Source organism: Bacillus rossius, assembly GCF_032445375.1.
Source record: "Bacillus rossius redtenbacheri isolate Brsri chromosome 4 unlocalized genomic scaffold, Brsri_v3 Brsri_v3_scf4_2, whole genome shotgun sequence".
NCBI lineage: Eukaryota > Metazoa > Arthropoda > Insecta > Phasmatodea > Bacillidae > Bacillus > Bacillus rossius.
Window position 1 is genome coordinate 5,469,582 of NW_026962011.1, and position 21,743 is coordinate 5,491,324.

Below are 21,743 nucleotides of genomic sequence, written 5' to 3' on the forward strand. Positions count from 1 at the left end.
ATAACAACAATTCATAAAATCCATCCAAAGATAACAACAACACATAAATAAATACACAACACACATATATATATATATATACTGTAAACCTAAACCATTCAAAGATCAACAACAATTTATAAATAAAAAATTAATTAAATAAACATTTTCCAGTGGACCAAATTGTGAATCTAAACCATCCTCGAATCCGCGTGAACTCACACAAAAAATTTCATCAAAATCGGTCCAGCCGTCTAGGAGGAGTTCAGTGACATACACACGCACACAAGAAATATATATATAAAGATATTTAAAATTTTAATTCAATTCTGAAGAAAGAAAAAAATGAAGATTACTACTCAGCAGGAGCTGTTGCAAGCTATCCTGAAAAAAATATGTTGTTTTGTTTACAATTGATATGATAGCGTGTTGCTATCTGCACCGAGGCCAGAAGCCTCAGACACATTACAAGGCTCAGTTCCTAAAAGGAATTTATTTCATGAGAGATGGTCGTGAATTCCCAACCCAGCGAGACCACTGCGGGCTGATAAAACACGCTGAATATGAGAATGGAATGAAACAGCACTGAACAGCTGATCTGCTCCGACAATCGCCAAAGTGAAATCGGATACCGCCAGGATAATAAAAAGGGTTCAGTTCCTAACTCGTCGAGTGGTTTATAATGTATATAGTTGTAGTGTTAAATGTAATGTGTAAATAATGTATATTAAATATCCTTTAAACGTCAAGAAAAAGACATAGAGCCAACAACAAAGGCCCCAAATAACAGGACAAAAGGTTTTTAAAAATTTTTCCTTTTATTTAAATCAAAACTGACATTAATATCATTCGTTGTAAATATCTGTATAATAACTTTGGCAAAAGAGCACTGCGTGCTGGGATGCCATTCCAAAAATGACCAAAACCTGTAAAGTGTCGATATGTGTGAATAAAAACCTATTAAATTGTAAATTGTAATTGAGACGGCTGAGAAAAAGATGAAAGAAAAAAAAAGAGAAGAGAATTCGCCTGCTGCTGTAAGAAAAGAGGCGGATAAAACTAGACAAGAAAAAAAACATGTAGTGTGATTTTTATCACACAGCCTTGTCACCTAGCTAAAAACACTTGGTTTAGCTAAAAACATTTTTGTTTAAATAATGCATTTAAAATGTTATTAAAATTTAGGCAATAATAATATCCTATAACACTGTATACAGATGTAATGTAAATGTTATGAGATTATATTGTGAATTGTAAAATATTGTGAATTGTTAATGAAATGTATATGTACGAGATGCATGAAGTTGATATGTTAAATGAAATGTGAAACATATAGGCAGCATTATGCTTAGGCTGCATGCAAATGACCATTGGGAAAATCACATCCTAACAATATGAGAAATGTGTAATCTACTAATTAATTTATGCAAAGTTGTACTAATTTGAATTTAAACATTTTATGAAATATGTTATTCATGTTTTATGAGCTTATTGTTGATTAAGCTAATTTATTATTCTTGTTAATAAGTTACAAACTGAGAGTTATTTGAATAATATAGTTTTTTATTGATACTATATTTTTATATATTCTAAATATATTTGGTTGGCTAGTGGTATATTTACGTTAAGAACTGAAGTTGATAGGCCTGCAGACACTCGTGCTTGCAAGTGCACGATCACACATGTTATAATTGATAAACTTTGATTTACGAACGAGAGATTTAAGTTAAGAGATTGCAGTGATTACACTCGGCAATAGGAGCGAACATAGACGCGAATTCCTTCGGAAGTGTACCTAACAATGTGTGCTGCAAATGATGTGCTGGCGCCGCGGTGCTCCGCCGTGTCACGCACTGGGCCAGGACCAGGGCGGCAGGTTTCATCGCTCCGAGACGACTACCTCAGCGGGAGCAGGTGACGGTGATCCCGTCTGCTCCGCCGCCGCGCGCCTGTGACGTCAGCCGACGTGCCGCGCCGATTTGGTCGGCAGGGCTGTCCAAGGGCAGGAGAATCACCCCCCGGTGATATATTGTCCCAGGTCCGCCTTCCACAGGATGCTGCCAGCATCACGGATGGAGGCTGATCCACTGCTACAGTGATGACCTGGATAAAGTCCCATTGTTATGCAACATGTACATTTCTTCACATTTCCCTTGTGATTGCGACGAATACTTACTGTGAATATTGTTCTCCGAGTGCCACTGCATCCAACTTAGTTCCAGGACTGACGACTACGAGAACTTCAACGAGATTGCAAGTTTTCCCGCGAAAATGCACAGACGGCCAGCGTAGGTCTTAACTCTGTGACGGAGTGCCGCGCAATGAGGGAATCGTCCACGAGTCAGGAAGAGGGGTGCGGGATGGGTGTCCTCTCTCGCGCCAAAGTTTTTTTGTCCCTCCTTTTCGTCGTTTTTTGTGGTGTCGCGCGAGTCGTTGCCTGGCAACGAATTTTTTTATTTAACTCGAGCAGCGAGTTTCCAACTGAAATGCAAACCATCTTGTTTGAAAATTTTAAAACTGCAATACACTATGCTTATCAAGGGCGGCAATTCTGTGCTGTTACATGACTGTCCCACACACACAGAAAGTGTTTTTTTTTTATTATAAATACAATTTTTTAATTATTATTATTATTTGTTGACATTTTTATGTTTTGTTCTATTGTTGTGTATTTGGACGTATCTACGACTACCATACTCTATGGCGTAGCCCAAGTGACTGAAGTTCAATTAGCAAGACCCCTCTAGGGAGCAATTGACTTAAACGGCAAATTGAACGTTTTATACATAATTTGCATAACAAAACTTTCATTGTTGAAAAATCCAGTTTTAAATTTAAGACATTTTAGCATATTAAGTTGTATTGTTAAGTGTCTGTATTTTGTTTTGATGTGATAATTAAGTCAACAATCTGTGTGTCTGGGCCAATGAGAGGCCATGTTACTTAAGATAAGCGTCATTACGAAATTAACGGAAAAAGATTCTTGGAATAACAACGGCGTTAGCTAGATAGCCCGGGTTTCAATCCCCTAAAAAATCAGAAATATCTACGAGCTAAGTAGATCATCCTATTACTAGGATGTTTTAAATCGTCGTCTAAATATAAATTACATATTGTTTAATTAGGGCACGTCCTGTGACGTGTATTTAGGAGTGAATTACCGTGAGTAAAATAACGACTCATGATGCTATCCTGAGTGAACTGTTTTCTACATACACGTAATTTATTATCGCCGACGAACATATAAACATTGAATTTTATGCTGAACACGTTAAAGACTTATTGAAATAAACATTTGCAAAAGCCAATTACGTATCCTGATCTACACTTTAATTAGTTCTACACCCAGAGATGAAATGAGACGGAGTTCTCACGATGCTCTACCGCAATTTACACATTGAATTCAGCCGCGGTACATTGAAATTAACTTAAATTACGAACATAATAAATAAACATTATTATTTTATTTCACACTAATATACGATTCTAGATTGAGAGCAACAGACATAAGTAATTTGAACTGTATGAACTTTTGTTGTGTTTTATCATGTGTGCAACATACCTCCAGTTATTTAAAAAAACATGATGGTATACCACTGGTCCAACCAATAAGCATATATATATCTTATTTGATTAAAGGTTATCTGTTTTAATCCTATGTTATCTTGTCATTATTTTATAGTGTATATGTTTGTTTTTCCTTAATGACCTAAATTTACATGTTGCCAATCTCATACTAACACTAGGTTTTGGAGTGTGAAATTATTATTTCTTTTTTTTCTCTTATGTACCACATTACATAAGGGTGGCGCTCAGAGACATATTTAAATTTAACCAAAGAGTCTATACTCGACAGAGTAATTAAAATCCAGAGAGAACTACTGTTAATATCTATTATTTAAAATATTATAATTATTTATGACAACAGTTTAGTTCAGATAATAATTCAGAGAGTTTATGAACTATACACTACACCTAGTAGTATCAGTATTTGTATTATTCTTTATATTATCATTGCTGACTACACTTTGTAAAGCAATCAGAGGAAACACCAAGAGCCTTTTCAAAATATTTACAATTTACAAACATTGCAAAACCTGATCGCCTCGGCTTTATTGCGTACTGTGACACCGAGTCATACCTTAAGCCGATATCCACCTATTTACCCGGTGATGAGACATCTAATACCACACGGGTAAACAAACATGTATCATACACATGCAGCATTTTGTTAGTGTGTGGATACGATAGCTCTTTGACCAAGTATGTGCAATTTGAGGGTGATAATTGTATTGCTGAAATGGTCGCAGATTTAGTTTCAATGACAAAGTGAGTATGTGATATTTATTCAAAGACCGTTCCTGTTAAGACACCGACCCCAGCCATCTCTACAAGGCTTGCGAGTCAAACACATTGCCATATCTGTAAGAAGGTATTGGCTGGGCAGAAGGTGCTCGATCACTGCCATTTGACTGGTGAAATACATGGTTATGCCCATTCGAAATGCAACCTAGCTTTCAGGATGCAAAAGAAACAGCTTGTCACGGTTTTTCATAATTTGCAAAATTATGATGCCCACTTTTAATGAAGCACTTAGTTTCGTGGCGGATTGCACAGCCGGACGGCTCCTTTGTTGTGGAGAATCCCGGCGAGGTCAAAGTCCTAGGCGTAACTCTAGAGAGTTACAAATGTATTACTAAATACATACATGTCTTAGGTAATGCGCAAGGAGGAGTGCGCGCTGTGCATCTTAGATTTATTGATTCACTTAACTTTTTAAATTTATCCCTGGAAACTCTCGCTGGCAATCTCATGCCGGATCAGTTGAAACTCACCCGTTCAATGTTTCTAGATGATGCACAGTTTCAGTTAGCTATGCGTAAAGGTGTGTTTCCCTATGACTTTGTTAAGTCTAGTGAACATTTGCAGACTGCCTCGCTACCACCAAAGGAAGCATTCCATAACGTATTGAGTGGCACGGACGTGAGTGATCTGGACTATACTCACGCTCAAAGGGCTTGGGACGTCTTCCATTGTGCCACATTGAAAGAGTACACACTTAGTTACCTTAAGGTGGATTCTTGTTTGCTGGCCGACATATTCGAATCTTTTAGTTTCGTTTGCCTATGGCATTATTCATTAGATCCCGCTCATTACATTACCGCTCTATCGCTCGCATGGGATGCACTTTTAATTAAAACCGGTGTGCGTCTTGAGCTTGGGACCGACCCGGACATATACCTCTTCCTAGAGTCTGCCGTTCGTGGAGGTATTACAAATGTAAGCCGACGTCACGTGAGAGCTAATAATGTTTACATGTCCAATCATGATCCTAGCATTCTGTCTTCATACATCTGTTATTTCGATGTTAACGCTCTGTATGCTCACACAATGTTGGGTAAGCTTCCTGTGGGTAATTTCCAATGGGTTCCCAGGGATGAGTATACGAGTTGGGATTTCGACACCATTGACATCGATGGTGATACATCATTTTTAGCGGAAGTAGATTTGACCTTTCCCGATGATTGTCACGATCGCCTATCAGATCTGCCTCTGGCCCCTGTGAAAGGCATACTGCCAAACGGGCGTATGAGTAAATTACCGTTAACTCTCGTGCCGCGTACTAAATATGTTGTCCATGCTAAAACACTGCAGCACTACGTTCAGTATGGGGCTGTCATCGGCCATGTTCACCGGGTGCTGCGGTTTGCACAGGCGGCCTTGATGAGGGATTACATAGCCTTTAATGCTGAGCGTCGTGCCCAGGCTGCGAACCCCTTCGAGAAATTGTTTTTTAAATTACTGTCGAATTCGGTGTACGGGAAGAGTTTAGAAAATGCGCGAAAGCATAAAGATATACGCATCGCTTCACCATACAATTCCATTTATGGGGCGGCTGAGCTGATTGGTCGTCCGACTTTCAAGGCTCGGCAAATCATCGATGAGAATTTAGTCCTCATAGAGATGCAAAAAGGGTCGATTACCTTTGATAGACCAATGTGCACAGGTGTCGCCATTTTAGATTTATCAAAATTGGTTCTCTACGATTTTCATTATAATAGCATGCAAAAGAAATTCCCTCCACAGTCTCTGCATCTCTTGTGCACGGATATGGATTCTTTAATTTACCACGTTGTGTGTGACAACATTTATGATTCGATTCGCGCCAATTTAGCTTCACGTTTTGACACTTCAAATTATGCGCCAGGTAATGAGCAACGCTTCCCCTTGGTCATTTAGGGTGTAACAGGGGTGATGAAGGATGAGGCCGCTGGCAATATCATCACGGAGTTTGTTGGTCTTCGCCCGAAGCTTTACGAGTTTAAGATGGAGGATGGTTCTTCGATGCTTAAGGCCAAGGGAATCAAGGCCAGTGCACTGCATTAACTCATGTTTCCTCAATACCTGGATTGCTTGCTTCGAAATTCACGGGTTCTCGCGACCCAATACCATTTCCGATCGCGAGGCCACACTGAGTTTACGGAGTGTGTGACCAAGGTAGCATTGTCTTCAGGAGATGATAAGCGTTGGCTTTCTGAAGACAGTGTCAGCACTCTACCTTAGGGACATAAGTACCTACGCCTTTCCCCGGACCACGATTAGCCTTTTCCCTATATGTTACATTCAGCTATGCTGTCGTCCCCAAGGGGGTGGTTGCCTAGCGCTCTAAACCTCCCACCCCTCGAACCACACACCATTGCACGTGGAGAATAACCTATTGGTATGTCACTGTATATTTGTACAGGTTTTTACACACGTAATTTCTTTTAAACATGTAATTTATTTTCTACACATGTGAACATAATTTAAAGCTAGAATGATTTTAACGTAATTTATAAAACATTAACGTATTTTCTACACGTTTACATAATTTATTCTCTCTTTTAAACATGTTATTTATTTCCTACACATTTTATATATATATATATATAATTTTACACACGTAATTTAATTTCTCTTTTACACATGTAATTTATTTTACACATATTTATTTTCATGTATTTTACACATATTTATTTTCTCTTTTAACAAATGTTAACGTAATTTATACAAATGTTAACATAATTTATTTTATGCAAGTTAACATTTTAAAAATTTTTTTTACAATGGCTAATGTAATTTAATTTCTCTTTTACACACGTAATTTAATTTCTCTTTTACAAGCATAATTTAATTTCTCTTTTACACACATTATTTATTTTACACATTTGGGTTATCTGTTTTTATGCTGTAGCTACTGCGTATGTATTGTCCTGCAGGTCTCCCCACAAGATGGATGTGTCCACGCGTGACGATTTGGCGAGCCAAATTCCACCGAAGATAGCCAAGCTATTTTTCATGGAGGAGGTGGTGGAGGGATGCCCACATCCACCGCGGGACCTTCGGGGATGTGACCCTGGAGTTGGCCGCAGCGATGGGTCGACCGTGCGCTCGCTGCGGCCGAGGGAATTGAAGTGTTGGCGGGGCCTTCGGGGACGTGTCCCTGGGGTTGTCCGCCAACCATGATTAGTCGACGTTTGCTACTATATATATACCAAATTAAATAAAACCAACATTTTTTTTTACCCTTGTGTTGTCTACATTATTTCTTTTTTCCACCTCTGTATGTTCCTTATGCTTGCTCCTTTCTGTACGCAGCGATGGCCTGACCTTACATTCGCTGTGGTGAACACTTTCACTATCACCCAGCAGGTAAACACATTCCTGGTCGCCGGCGCACGAGCGATCGTCCAGCTCTCAGCACGGCGTTTGTACAACACTTATTTTACTTGATGTAGTGGAAGAGAAATAATAGTCTTTGTCCTAACTATGCTTATTGCTTATACCACTGGTAGAGAGCCAATTACTACACAATGTTTGTACAATATTTATTTTACTTGACGTAGTGGAAGAGAAATAATAGTCTTTGTCCTAACTATTCTTAATACGTTTCTATGCTTATTACTAAAGGTTCTACATTTTTAAACTAAGCATATTTTTCTGTCTTCACAATATTATAAATTTTAACTATGCTTATGCCACTGGCAGAGGGAGTCGGTGCTATTTGTTCTTGTGCTACCACTAAAGCATATTCGTGAGCGGGCTTCTGTTCCCCACACAGTGTTGGTAAAATTTATATTTTAAAGACATTATTATGCTTTTAAATATAATATGATGTGGGAATTATTATTGCTCATTTGAAGCATGGAGTCCCTGCAGGCAACATCTCCCTCTCTGTTCACGGTTTTTTTTGAGGTTATGTTTCTTCCAGGTATTTGTATTTAGTCATAGCTAGTATGGCGGCAATTGCTTTAAGCATAATGGTGAGGGTTTGCTTTAGACATACATCATGGCGGTATTTCTTTTTTTGAAATTAGATGTGGCAGCATTTTATTTCTTTTCGAAATTTAAACATAGCGACTTAAGCATAATTTTTTTTCGAAATTTAAACATGGCAGCATTTTATTTCTTTTTCGAAATTTAAATATGGTGGCTTAAGCATAACGGTAAATGATTTTTGGAAATTATAAATATGGCGGCATTTCTTTTTTTGGAAATTAGACATGGTGGTATTTTGTTTCTTTTTGGAAAATTAAACATGGCGGCATTTTATTTCTTTATGGAAATTTAAATATGGCGGCGGTTGTGGAGTAGTGGGGGTTTATAGACATAGCTAGTCTGACTGCATTATTTAAACATATTTTTTTTTCTCGAAATTAAACATAGCGGTTGGAAATATAAAAACATGCTGCATTTTAAGCATATCTTCCTTATTTAATTCTACCCTCCTCAACTGGTCTCGTGGTCTAGTGGTTAAGGTGTCTGCCTTATAACCTCGACGTTGATGCATCCCACAGATCGAATCCCCACGCCGCCCAGGATTTTTTGTATACAATTCCCACCTTCGGAGCGATGGAGGCGCGCTCCGGTAACCAAAGGTGGAACTAAGATGGCGACCTCCAGCAGACGTAAACAATATGACGGCTCCCAGTGGCTGCGTTGGTGGCGCGCCCTGGTAACCAATGTCAACAACAATGGCGGCCTCCATGGAACATGATGGCGGCCCCCAGGCTGGTTCTGGCGCAATGTTTACATTTCAATGTTTACATTGAGCCAGAACCAGCCTGCCCCTCCTACTATAAGGGCCAAGGAAAAATTTACTATTTATTTCACCCCTGTAATAATATCAATAATATTAGACTTTCTTATATCAATTATTGGATGAAATAATAGTACACCTATCTACGTTTTGCAACAATATAAGATGCCTGAGAATATTTTTCTTGTCTTAGCAAAAATAGTGTGAATTATGAAAAGTATATATATAGTAGAAAAATATGTAACTCCAGAAAGGCCTTTATAAGGTTATATTACCACTGTTTTTCCGCCGTGCAAAGTTTCAGGGTACAAAATATTTTATTAGAACCCCAAGATTTCCAAAAGATGTTTCATAACATTATGGATATTAAGTGCATGTAAAAGTTTAAATTATTTTTTTATTTTTTATTTTTTTCGACAGTGCACAAAACTGATTTGGACCTTGGACACGTCTGTGTGTTTGAATCTATTATGCGTGAGTACAGATACTTACATTAGTGTAGTAATACATCAGGTTTTAATATACTTAAAACAAATACTTAACTAAACATATGCAAAATACAGTAATCACAATACAACAAACAAGCATGCTTAAGGATTACACCAATAAAATATTTTGCACAATAATTTGATGTACACTGTACTTAATAAATGTAATAACTATTTTATTGGAAAGTTAGATTTATGCCATATGTTTGTTTTCCTCACACATAGCTTAAGGTTAGAAGGTCCAAGGGGGAAAAATTCCAGGAATTTAGATAGGACACAAATGTCTAGCCATGAGTTATTTATAGAAATGTCAGTACCTTTAATACAATTTCTTATTGGCTCCTCAATAATCGAAGTTTTTACTTATTGCATGAGATTCAACTCGGACCACTGGTCTTCCACAAACCGAAATAATTGAAAACTGAATGTTTTAGCCTCTAGTTGAAGATCAAAATGTCATAATCAAAAAGATAAATTCTGATATAGATGTTATGACTCAGACAGTTTGTGTTCAAAATATTTAACTCTGGACTTCAATATATACAACGTCACTAAATCCAATGTTTCCTACTAAATATTTGCAGCCAAACATTATCTTACAGATGCATTTGCTCTATAAATTATAATTAAGCGATCACTGGAGATACCACCCCATAATCAGGTATTTTTAGTACTTCAGCACCTATAGAGTCCCAAACGTGCCAGATTATCGGAAGTCTACTGTAGCATCAGTGTGGAAACAATGGGCGCCATTTTGCTCTGCATGATGATGTTAAGCATGTGATGGACTCGAGAATGCAGGCGTACCTGCAGCAGGGTGAAGGTGGCGCCGAAGAGCAGCGTGGCGGCGACGCAGACCGCGACGACGCCGGTGCTGAGGAACGCGTGGTCGCCCCACCACGGGCCCCCGGGGATCGCATCCCGCTCCAGAGACATGTCTTGGTCCAGCGCCGCGGCCTTCCGGCGCTTGTCCGCCATCTGCGCCACGCTGCACTCACCTGCCACATTTTGTTATCAGTAGTTGGTACGAGGGGTCTGTGGGGTCTAAACACCGCCAAGATATCACGAAAATACTAAAAAGTTATCAAATGAAGACTATGTACAGTCTGTCTCGATAAGTCCACTAGGGGTTTTGAAAATGTACTAGAGAACTAACTGATGGCGGATATTCAAAAGCGTGCACATTGTGTGATGTAGCTTTTTGAAACAAAATCAGTCAAACAGACTCATCAGAACGTCCGTAAACAGTTTAATGAGCAACCTCCATGTAATTATGCTTTAAGAGATTGGCAAGCATTTATGATCGCAAAAGAAGTAGCCGATCGGTTGTTAGTGATGCATGTGTTGAAGGAATCCTTAAAACATTAACACAGTCCTACAAAATCCATGTGCAGAGCTTTGCAATATCTGGCATTTCTACGTGCTACGAGACACAGAGTTTTGCGTAAGAAGTTAAGTTTATCACTCATAAACAATTTGCAACCAAAATGCAGGACAGCATCAACTTTAGTGAGAAGTTCTTGAAAAACAAATTTCCCAGGTGAGAAATTTCATTTTATGGATAAAATGCACAGGTATAATATGCGCGTATGGGGCACCGAAAACACACATGTGGTTAGGGAGCACATACGAGATAGTCTGAAAGTGGATGTGTGTGGGGTGGTGCATGATTGGACCCTTGTTTTTTCAAGAGCAGACAGTGAACATTATTAACTATCCAGACATGATGCAACTGTACATTGTGCCATAAAATCAGCACTTTCAGCCTAACACAGCATTCTGCAGCTAGATGGTGTCCCACCTCAATGGGGTCTGCTAGTACGCAGAACCCAGACAGCACATTTCCAGGAAGATGGTGTTATACCTTGGATAATCCTTGTTCGCCTGAAATCACAACTCTGGATTTTTTTTGTGGGGTTACGTCAACAGCATGGTGTTTCAAACACTAATAAATGGAACTGATGCCCTGAAGACCCGAATATTCCAGCAGAAATGCTCTGCAGAACATGGCAAGAGCTAGAATATTGTCTGGACGTTCTCCGTACTACCAAGGCAGCTTACATAGAGTTATGATAAGATATTAAAATCCTTCCAGAGTTTTCCTTTGATCTACCAAAGACCGCATGTAACAATCTCAATTCGTTTTTAAGCTACAATTTTTCCAAACCCCTAGAGGGCTTTAAAGTCATACCTACTGTAAAACATCAAAAACCTCTTATAATTATGAGGCACAACTATAGTTTGCATCTATGTTTTAAAGACACTTCAAAAGTACCTATTTAATTTTCAATTTTGAAAAATACAAAGTTCGTGTATGAAATTTATATTCAGGTCAAGGTGAAGGTAGAACATACCTTAAGATCAAAAAACTGCTTACGGGATTAGTTTGAGCATCGAGTATGTGTGTTACAGTCCTAAAGATTTAGTAGCTTTGAGACATTGTGCATAGCTGTAGACTACACCAAATCATTGCGATAAGTGTATAAGTTAATTTGGTTTCTCTGACCATGCATAATTTCATTTTTTTTAACTTGATAATGATCAATGTCACACAGTAAATATTAATACCAATGGAAAATAACGAAACAAAACCAGTTTTGATTTAACCAAATCAAAAATCTTAGTTCTTCCAGATCATGCCAGGAAACACACAATTAACTGATTTGTATCTAAAATCTCTCATACCCACATGCACTGCAAACAAGGTTCTGTTTTCGATGTCCTTCCATGATATGCCGTGTGTGAAGCTTCGGGATATGCAATGGACGTGGCGGGGACTGACCGGTGAGCGGGTGGCAGCGGCAGCAGGGGCGGGGCCCGGCGCGCGCGCAGCAGGGCACGCAGCGGCCCGAGGCCGCGTCCAGCCGCAGCGGCGGGCGGCAGGCGAGGCAGCCGCCCGGGCCGGGGCCGCCGCAGGAGCGGCAGCTGGCGTGGCACGGGTGGCAGCGCCGCGAGGCCGGGTCGTAGTGCTGCGAGGCGAGGCAGCGCAGGCACGCGCCTCCCTGCAGCGCGGAGGGCGCGCGGCACGCCGTGCAGCGGCCGGGGCCTGCGCCTGCGCACTCACGGCATCTCAGCTGTCGGCACGCGGTGCTGCCATCTGTGGCGGATGGCGCGAACCAAGGTTCACAAAGCCAAAACAAAAACTTTATAGTATCAACTTTTTGATGAATTTTAACAGAATAACAGTATTGTAATAAATTTTACTAGTCGAATATCAGTGATAAATTTCGGTCTGTTATTCAAATGATTCGATAGTCGACGTAGGTGCTCCGGCTGAGAATTCTCGCGGCGCGTGCGGAAACTACCCACGTAAGATTCGCATCCAGAAATGTAGTTGAAAACACAAATATGGGTACATATTCATTACTTTCGGCATTATTTTTTTTAGAATTCTTCATTGAATTTTGTGCCGGAGTTTAATTTTATAAGTGCATTTGCAACATGAGAAAACCTGAATTCGCTCATTGCCGAGGTTAGATGTTACACATCTTTGGCGAGTACCGAAACCTGTTTTTCGTTTTGAAACTTAAATAGGTGTTAAAAATCAACAATCACAAATTTTTAAGACATGCTGTTTGGGGTTACGAATCTGAATGGTGTTATAAATATTTACAGAGATAGAATAATTTTTTTATACTTTTAGCCATTTTTAATAATGTAATCTTTTAAAACTTAACCTTTTATTTAATTATTATTTTCTGTTCTTTAGTCTTATGTGTGAAATTTTACTGTTAGGTTAAGTTAATTTTTAATAATAATTAAGTATATTATTTTATTTCTACCACCATTCACTTTGTGACGAAAATTTGTAAAAGTGAATTTTAAGTATATATAAAAATCCTTGTAAGGTTTAAAAATAAAATTGAGGAGCGCTTCCAATAGAATATAGTAAGGAGACAAGCCATAACAGACGCACCAAACGACAGTGCGTATAAAATTCAATGCAACGCTATCTATTATCGAAGTTCTCAACTAAACTGTTATCAGCGCCGTTAGTTCACTAGTCACCATAAACTTTCCTAAGCGGATGGGTCCCGCCAAGGTGAAGGATAGGAGGTATAAGACCGCATGGTAGACATTTTTCCTAGGCATGTGTGCGTGATACAGACACCGCTTGCGAGTTCTGCATTATGCATCCCGCAACACTGTACTGTTTAGGTTCGTAGCCTAATGCCACGAAACCGGGGGCCTTGCTAAACAAAAGCAAAGGAAACTGTAACAAACAGACGAACAAACAAACTGAAAATAAAAAAAGAGTTAATATTGCATTGTCATCCAGTTCTGGGCTAATTTTAAAGTTTCAAGACCCTAGGTCATCGGGAAGTGAGGTTATGTTCCTGTATTTATAACGATGTCAGGCTTCTTTTAAGCTTCCATTGTCACTGACAGGGAGTGTCTGTAGAAGGTTTAGTAGTATCCTGGCCGTTTTCATGGGAGTATTTGTGAGCATGTTCCAGCATTTACCTATAATTTGTTTGCATTATAAATGATAAATGATTACATTATACAGGGTGTCTACCAGATCTAGTAAATTAAATTCCCTGATTTTTCCAGGTTTTCCAGGTCTAAAACTGAATTTTTCCAGGTTTTCTTTTACGACATTCCAAGAAACTGAAAAAAAACTACATAATATTACATTGACGGGTTTCAAAGTATTTCAACTTACTTAAATTAGTAAAAAAATTACCTTCTTCCAGATGTGGCTAAAGTGGCTCAATTGATGGCATATAAAACATGCTGCTACAAATATTTCACACACTTCCTTTTGCAAAAAACATTATTAAATGGAAGCTCCCATCAATTTCGCAGTGACTCAACTTTTGTGTCTATTGCACTTACTTCAGAACGAGACAAATCCAACATTGGAGCCTTCTTCAACTGCAATGCCTTGATCTCCTCTTCAACTCTTTTCTTTTCTGCCTTCTTCGTGTCTGTAGCTTCCTTTTCTTTTTGTTTTGTTTGCAGGGCTTCCTTATGCCTACAACTAGCATTTCTTACACACTGTAACATGGACTTGGTGATATCAACATGCTCTACACCTCCAGAACGTTGAACAAAGTCATACATCTGTCTTTGTACGATCAGTATTTCTTCCTGCATGTTTTCAGTCAGTAGATTAGAATTCACTGAAAATCCTCTTTCCAATTATGCATTTACATGGGAAAGTACCAACACCATCCACACAAACTTTAGAAGGTCTGTTTTGGCAGCTACTGTATGTTCCTTAAGAATGAGCATCCACAAGTGATCAAGGCGGCCGTCTTCTCGAGAAAAAGACGAGAACAGTGCTGCAGAATCTTCGAGGAACATACCAACTGATATGATCACTCAATGTTATCAGCTTCTTGTCCTGATAGCCACCTGTTTTGAAGACAACATTCTAAACTGTACTTCACATGCTGTTTCCCTTACACCCGAATTTAAAGCCACAGACGGACATAAGCAGGAAATTACCTTGGTAAGATTGTACTTCAGGGGACTTTTGTCTTGAAGTTTTTTTACCATAACTTTTAGACAAGTCCTATCATTTTTCTGTAACAGGACAGACTTTTCTGGCACTTTCTCTTGATATTGTTAGCAGTCAATAGATTTTCCTGGTTATCTACATCCAATTGAGATACATTACGTTTCTCCCTAAAGCTCTTCAGTACTTCTGGTTTCAAAAACTTTCCTGCCAAAGCTAATAAAATGTCTACCAGTGAATCATAGAGAAAAGGTGCCATGGGTGCTTCACTTTGGAACATTGTGAGAAACAATTTAGCTCTGATGCCAAAAAGTGGAAGAATGTCAATTGTTCTTCTAGAAGATTATCTTAAAGACCACTTTTCACTACACTGAAAGACACAGATAAAATAGAAACTTCACTAACAAATTTCTTTAGGTGGGGTAACGTTTTCATGGCACGCTCAGCAACTGCAGTATTCCATCTGATTGCACACAATTTCTTGGGAAAAAGCTCTGATCCAGTTATTTTAATGTAATCTGCCCTCCTTGCAGGTACATGCTTAAACAAATAGTAACCGTGCCTCAAAAAACTAACGTCCCATTGAGTAGCAGAAATTCCAGTTTTGAAAGCACCATGGACCGTATGAAGCCCACAGCTACCAATTTCTAGCAACGATGGCGAATCTTCACCAAAAGTGTCTGTGATATGTATTTTCAAAGCTAACAAAAATGTCCAGTTTACGTTGAGGGCATCCATAGATACTTAAAATTAAATGCACCTGTCGGTATAATCTGAACGTGGGAAGCACATGCCGCAGCACGTCACGTCAGCAGGATAACAGACCAGCTTGAGCCAGATTGTATCACGTGATTTGACACCACTTCCGAATCCGATGGTAAATAAAAGAAAATGGACGTGGGAACTGTTCGTTATTTGCCATTCAAAAATAAAAATGGGAGGGGATACACATGATGTTACGTCAATGCAAGCTGATCAATAAACAAAAAAAATATTGCCAACTACAACCTACCAAACAAAAATTCCCTGATTTTTAAAAAAATTCCCTGATTTTTAAAAAAATTCCCTGATTTTTCCCTGATTATTCCCTGATTACAATATTCCCTGATATTTCCAGGTTTTCCAGGTTTTCCAGGGTCAGTAGACACCCTGATTATATTTAGGCCAAAAGATAATTAAAATTAATCAATTGTAAAAGTGCATTTTCATTATTTATTAAATTTATTTAGATAATTTTATTAAATAAAATAATTAATTTTTTTTTACATGTACGTATTTATATTAATATTGAATTCTGGTATCTATATTTTTTTAAATTGATTGATTTTATACTTTACCGACCGCTGTAATAATTATTTAATTTCTTTTATTTATTTGCATGAAAAATTAAAGTTTTCTTTTCACTACGCCAGGTAACGTCCAACGCGCGCACATAAGTTTAAGTTTTCTGTAAATCTGAATGTAATGTAATGGATACTGACCGTCGCAGGCTTGGCAGAGGCGGTGGCACTGGTGGCAGCTGGTGTCGGTGCGGAAGAAGCCCTCGGGGCAGTCGGCGCGGCACTCGCCCGCCGCCAGCCGCCAGCCGCCCGGGCAGCGCACGCACTGGTCCCGCCGCGGCCCGCTGCACGTGAGGCACGTCAGGTGGCAGCGCGCGCACTCGCCCTGCTCGGCGTGGTACCTGCCAGCAGAGCCTCGACTACCCCCAGGAACCGACCAACCGTCATATCGGTCAACCTGAACCGTTCCTTTTGGCATATTCAAATACATTTGGCGTGCCGTGCAGGTCCACTAGCGGGCGCTAGTCCGAAACATGAATCGGCAAATTAATAATAATAATAAATGTATCTCAGCACTGAAGAAAAAGATTGTCGACTTTATAAAAATTAAAAAAAAGTGTGAATTTTTAAGATACGTGCACACCATGCAACAAAATTTTCACACATTGAAAAAAATAAGGCGCGGGGGGGGGGGGGGGGGGCTACGTATAAAATAAATGGGTGAGTGTACTTATGTACGTTGGTTAGAAGCTATACTAACTTGGTGTAAAAATGAACCTACTTTAATTTAGCATGCAAATTACGAATATAAATAAAATAATAAAATGACGGGAGTGATATAAATAGGTTTGGCAAAGTATAAATTCAATTAAATTTAAAAAAATTAAATAAATATTCAGTATTCAATATTAATTTTAAAAACATGTATAAAATAAATTATTTAATTTGTTAAAATATTCTGGAAATTTTTAAATTAATAATGAAAATCAATACATATGCTGAATGTTAATTATGATTTATTTATTTAAATTATTTTTTAAATAATGTATTAAATTATAATTCAAATAATTTATACCTATCGGAACATAAATTTACAAACACTCCAAAAAAACGGCCAGGAGACTACCAAACTTTCCAAAGAATCTCGCCAGCGACAATGGAAGCTTACAAGCAACCTGACATCATCATAAATTAGGAACATAACCTCAGTTATATCTTTGAATATATATACTGTATAGAAGTCGCGAGTGGATAGGATTTACTCTACGTTTTTCAGAAGCGTATGATGAGCAGCTTGGGAACTTCACCGCTGCAGTGCGCTGCCGTAACGCCCTGTATCGTCTTAGTTGTTATTTACACGTTAGAGCGCAGCGCTGTCGCCCACTGTCATTCCCCGCACCCCTCTTCCATCATTCACTGCAGCTCAACGTCGTTCAACGGGAGGGGGAAGGGGTGTTTGAAGAATTCGACACTTATCCGCTAGGGACCACCACAAGTCGATGCCCTAGAGATGGTGGCGATTGCGGCGGTGAATTAACCAACTACCTCAAAACCGTATTAGAAATTTTAACCTGGGCTGGCGACTTCTATACAGTATATATATTCAAAGGTTATATGAACACACTTGATAATAAACTTGAAAAGGTTTATAAACTAAATTTCCATCACTTGATGTAAGCTTTTGGACATACGCCATTGCTAAGCACATGTATGTCTGTAGAAGAAAACTACAAAAAAACCAAAAGACCAAAAACACAAATTAAGAAAAAATTGTTTTTTTTTTAACAGGATATATACACCACATAATATTCCATAACAGGAATATGGTCAACAAACAAAGAAAAACAAAGAAAACTGGAAATATCTGCAGCACAAAACAATAGCAGATCTCTGCCTGAGGACGGGAGCAGATAGCAGTTCCCGAAACGTCGCATGTTTCTGTTTTGGAAAACTATTGTGTTTGTTTCGTCTTTTCGTTTTGTTGTGTTTTTGTCATTTTTCAACTGCTGTGCTGAATTTTTTGGGGGTTCAATTCACCATTTGTGGGTTGTATTTTTTCGCTCTCTTAGTCCATTTTTCTTTGTTTTTCTTTGTTTGTTGACCATATTCCTGTTATGGAATATTATGTGGTGTGATCCTGTTGACAACAGCAATTTTTGCTTAGTTTGTGTTTTTTGTCTTTTGTTTTTTTTGTAGTTTTCTTCTACAGACATACATGTGCTTAGCAATGGCGTATGTCCAAAAGCTTACATCAAGTCATGCACTCCCATTGCACAAATCTTTCAAAGATAAAATTTCAACCACTGATACTCACAATAAACAAATGTTTTTAATTATATGGATTAATATTTAACATGACACACTAAAGTATATTATGACTCAAAAGGACTATAATATTTATTTGTATGAAGCCTTTAATCATTCTGGTAATTTTTGTTGCATGATGCACGCATCGTAAATATTCATTCTCATATTTTTTTTTTTTTCATATAAGCACCTAAAAACCTATAAAATAACCTCACTTAGAAAATGCAATTTTTATTATAACACAGCATTAAGTGTTTCTCACACAGTTAAATCTCTGTTACTATGCAATTAATTGCCAAGTAATTATACAAAAATAAAAAGCAAACACTTTGGATTTGAACCTCCCGTCCGAGTTTTTTTGTTAGTAGTTATAGGTCTATCCAACATGTAGTGTCACATGTCGCGCAAAACATGATTTCAGTTTCCACTGTAAATGTGGGTAGGCTATTCATATGTTGCATGATATCCACTGTGTGTCACCGGTACGCATAACCCGCTGATACGACACGAAACAACGATGTTAGAATACCCATCGTGTCATACATCAGTTACAGTGTATCCGTAACAAAAACAAATTTTACATCCTATAAACATATCAGAAAGGCAGTTTATCAGTAGCCATGCGCGCAGGTCATCTTGGAGCGAACGCCTTTATTTTCATACACCAAGAAAAGAGTCACCACGTTGGTGGATGGTCAAAATAATTTACAAGTAGGGAGATGTACCGTGGTTCGAGTTTGTTGGCTGATTTGAAGTTTCGGGCATGTAACATAGGTTCACACCTCATAATTCACCTATACTCCCTCAGGCATGTGATCCCGTTAGGGTGTTATCCTAGTTGGGAGAAAGATGGGTCTTTTACATGCCTAACACTGTTACCAGTGCCAAACATAGGTTCCGAGTACCGGGAAATGGATTCACCATTTTCAATCGCAGCATGTTACTGGAGAGCGCACGGCTAGGTCGAGATGTTGAGGAGACCCATCCCAACATCGGCCCCACCGACCCGCTCCCAGCTCCGCCGTAAACCTCCAGACCACCTACAGAGCTCTGTGGAATCTGAGTAGCACCGTCACGGAACCATACCTCTCACATCCCTGGGACCCCTCGGTCACCCAGTTGCTCGTGATCCAGGTGAGGCCTATCCAAACTCTACTAGCTCAGCAGGCTAGTACCCGAGCTTAAGTAGCTCAACACTTCCACTCGTCAACAGGGCGGGGAGCCCTCGGAGTATTCTCCAATCCTGATCCTGAGCCATAAGAGGAAATCTCAGCAGGGAACTATCACAGTAAAGGATCAGTCCCATGGCATCCTTCATTTTCAGGTATAGTGCTTTCCCGGGCAGCATCCCAGCGGCCGAGTCCCCCCGAATCAGGACATGGATGTCCTTGGGTACTTGTCTCCCGCCCGAAGGATACAGCTGTGCCAAAGCCCGGGTAGGTAAGGTAACACCAAACCAAAGACTGCCTTAATTACCGACCCTTAGACTATCCCCCGCCCAAGGGTTACAGCCTTGCCAGAGCCCGGGTGCCCAGACCGGGAGAACACCTCCGCCGCAATGCCACCCTTCGCTATTCCATATGCATCATGGATTCTTCACATTGAATCCGATGCTTTGAGACACCACCTAGGGTTTGCGGGTCCAAAACCCCCCAGTGGACTTTCTGCAGGAGCAAGGCATAGTCACCTGCCCACAGCTTAGTAATCCACCAGAATTCCCATTCCGAAACACCGAGGAAGTCAGAGGAGTGGGCACCCCCGGCATATCCCATATTTGTTTAAACACTGGCGCCACGAGAAGGCTATGGGTTGCAGTAAGCGGGAGAGGCTATATATTCGCGTCACACGCCCTTTTTGGAATCTCGCTGAGAGCTTCACTCAGATACTAGAGCCGACTACAGCTCCGACACGTCATAGATCCGCTCTTTATCCCCCAAGGTCCCAGGGAACCCCAAGGGACGCAAGACTCTTAAGCCAGCGAAGTTTCAGGCAGTGAGAACTTTATGAAAATGCATCCTACAAAATTCGAATTTTTGTTGTGTTTGGTTGGGCCGAATAATGAAGAAGAGTGGCATGCCACCTTTCCAACACTGGTTCTTTCGTCGAGCCGTGACTTCCTTTGATGTGACGGCGAAAGACCGACGAATGACGGATCGAGCTCCTATGCGTATCTCCGTGTCAAGTTTTGACACGCAACGCTAAAACGAGTGTCCTTCACACATGCACATCTTGGTTACGCAATGGGGCTACATTACGGTCGTTTGCAAAATATGGATACTCAGATTTAAGAGCCCTTTCACACGGGCAACTGAGTTGCTGGCGATCGAACCCTCACAAATTGCTGAGACATGGAAACTGCAGTTGCCATGCTGGAAAATTTTAACGATAGTTGCCCGATTGCTGAGGATATCGCAGTCAATATTAACCAGTGTTAAGCTTATCACTAAAGTGAGCAAATTACTATTGTGTATAGGAACACGAGGTCAATTTAGTTTCATTAATTAATAGTGGTTGAATGTGCGTGTAGGGAGAAAAAGAAATCAAGAAAAAAGGAGTTAAGGACACATCCTATCAATGCTGCCAGACTGAAGATAGGAAGGAGCATTTCTATCCTATTTCCTCAATTTTTATCTGGCGATTACATTTTTTAAAACTCTTTTAGAATGTCATCAGCAACGTTGTTTGAACTATGTCAGATTTTGAAGTATAAGATACCAATATGTTGTGTCAATGCAATAACTTTTGAGGAACGAGTTAAAGTCACAATGAGGAGTTAATTGTATGAATGACATGACACAATAAAATGACTAGACAAATGTGCAAAATTTAACAAACAAAAGATCTTAAGAAAAATATATTATAATGAGCTAAACTAATAAAGAATAATTTCTGATTACTAAAGCTATATACAGGATAATTATAAAGTCCATGAAACATTTCAAAAAATCGGTACAGTGAAATGGAAAGAATTATGTAACAAATTATATACCACGTGAAAGAAAAACTCTCAAAGTTTTTTTTTTCCACTAGTTATAAATGTTATATGTGTCCACCTTGCGTCACACGACACACATCTAATCGATAGTCCAATTCTGCCCATACACAACCCAGAATATCAGGACTGATGTTAAGAGCAGCTGCTACGA

The 21,743-nt window shown here is 39.3% G+C and overlaps 1 protein-coding gene across 1 annotated transcript in view; it reads right to left on the bottom strand.

Annotated features, from left to right (window-relative positions):
* Positions 1-7,315: 7,315 nt before the first annotated feature.
* The window catches only part of LOC134542276 (furin-like protease 2), a 562,458-nt gene continuing 548,030 nt past the window's right edge, over positions 7,316-21,743 (bottom strand). Inside the window, exons 17-20 of the mRNA XM_063386419.1 lie at positions 16,492-16,691; positions 12,329-12,598; positions 10,354-10,544; positions 7,316-7,462 (exon numbers count right to left, since the gene is read on the bottom strand). Coding sequence (XP_063242489.1) covers positions 7,316-7,462; positions 10,354-10,544; positions 12,329-12,598; positions 16,492-16,691 — 808 coding nt within the window. The remainder of the gene's footprint in view (positions 7,463-10,353; positions 10,545-12,328; positions 12,599-16,491; positions 16,692-21,743) is intronic.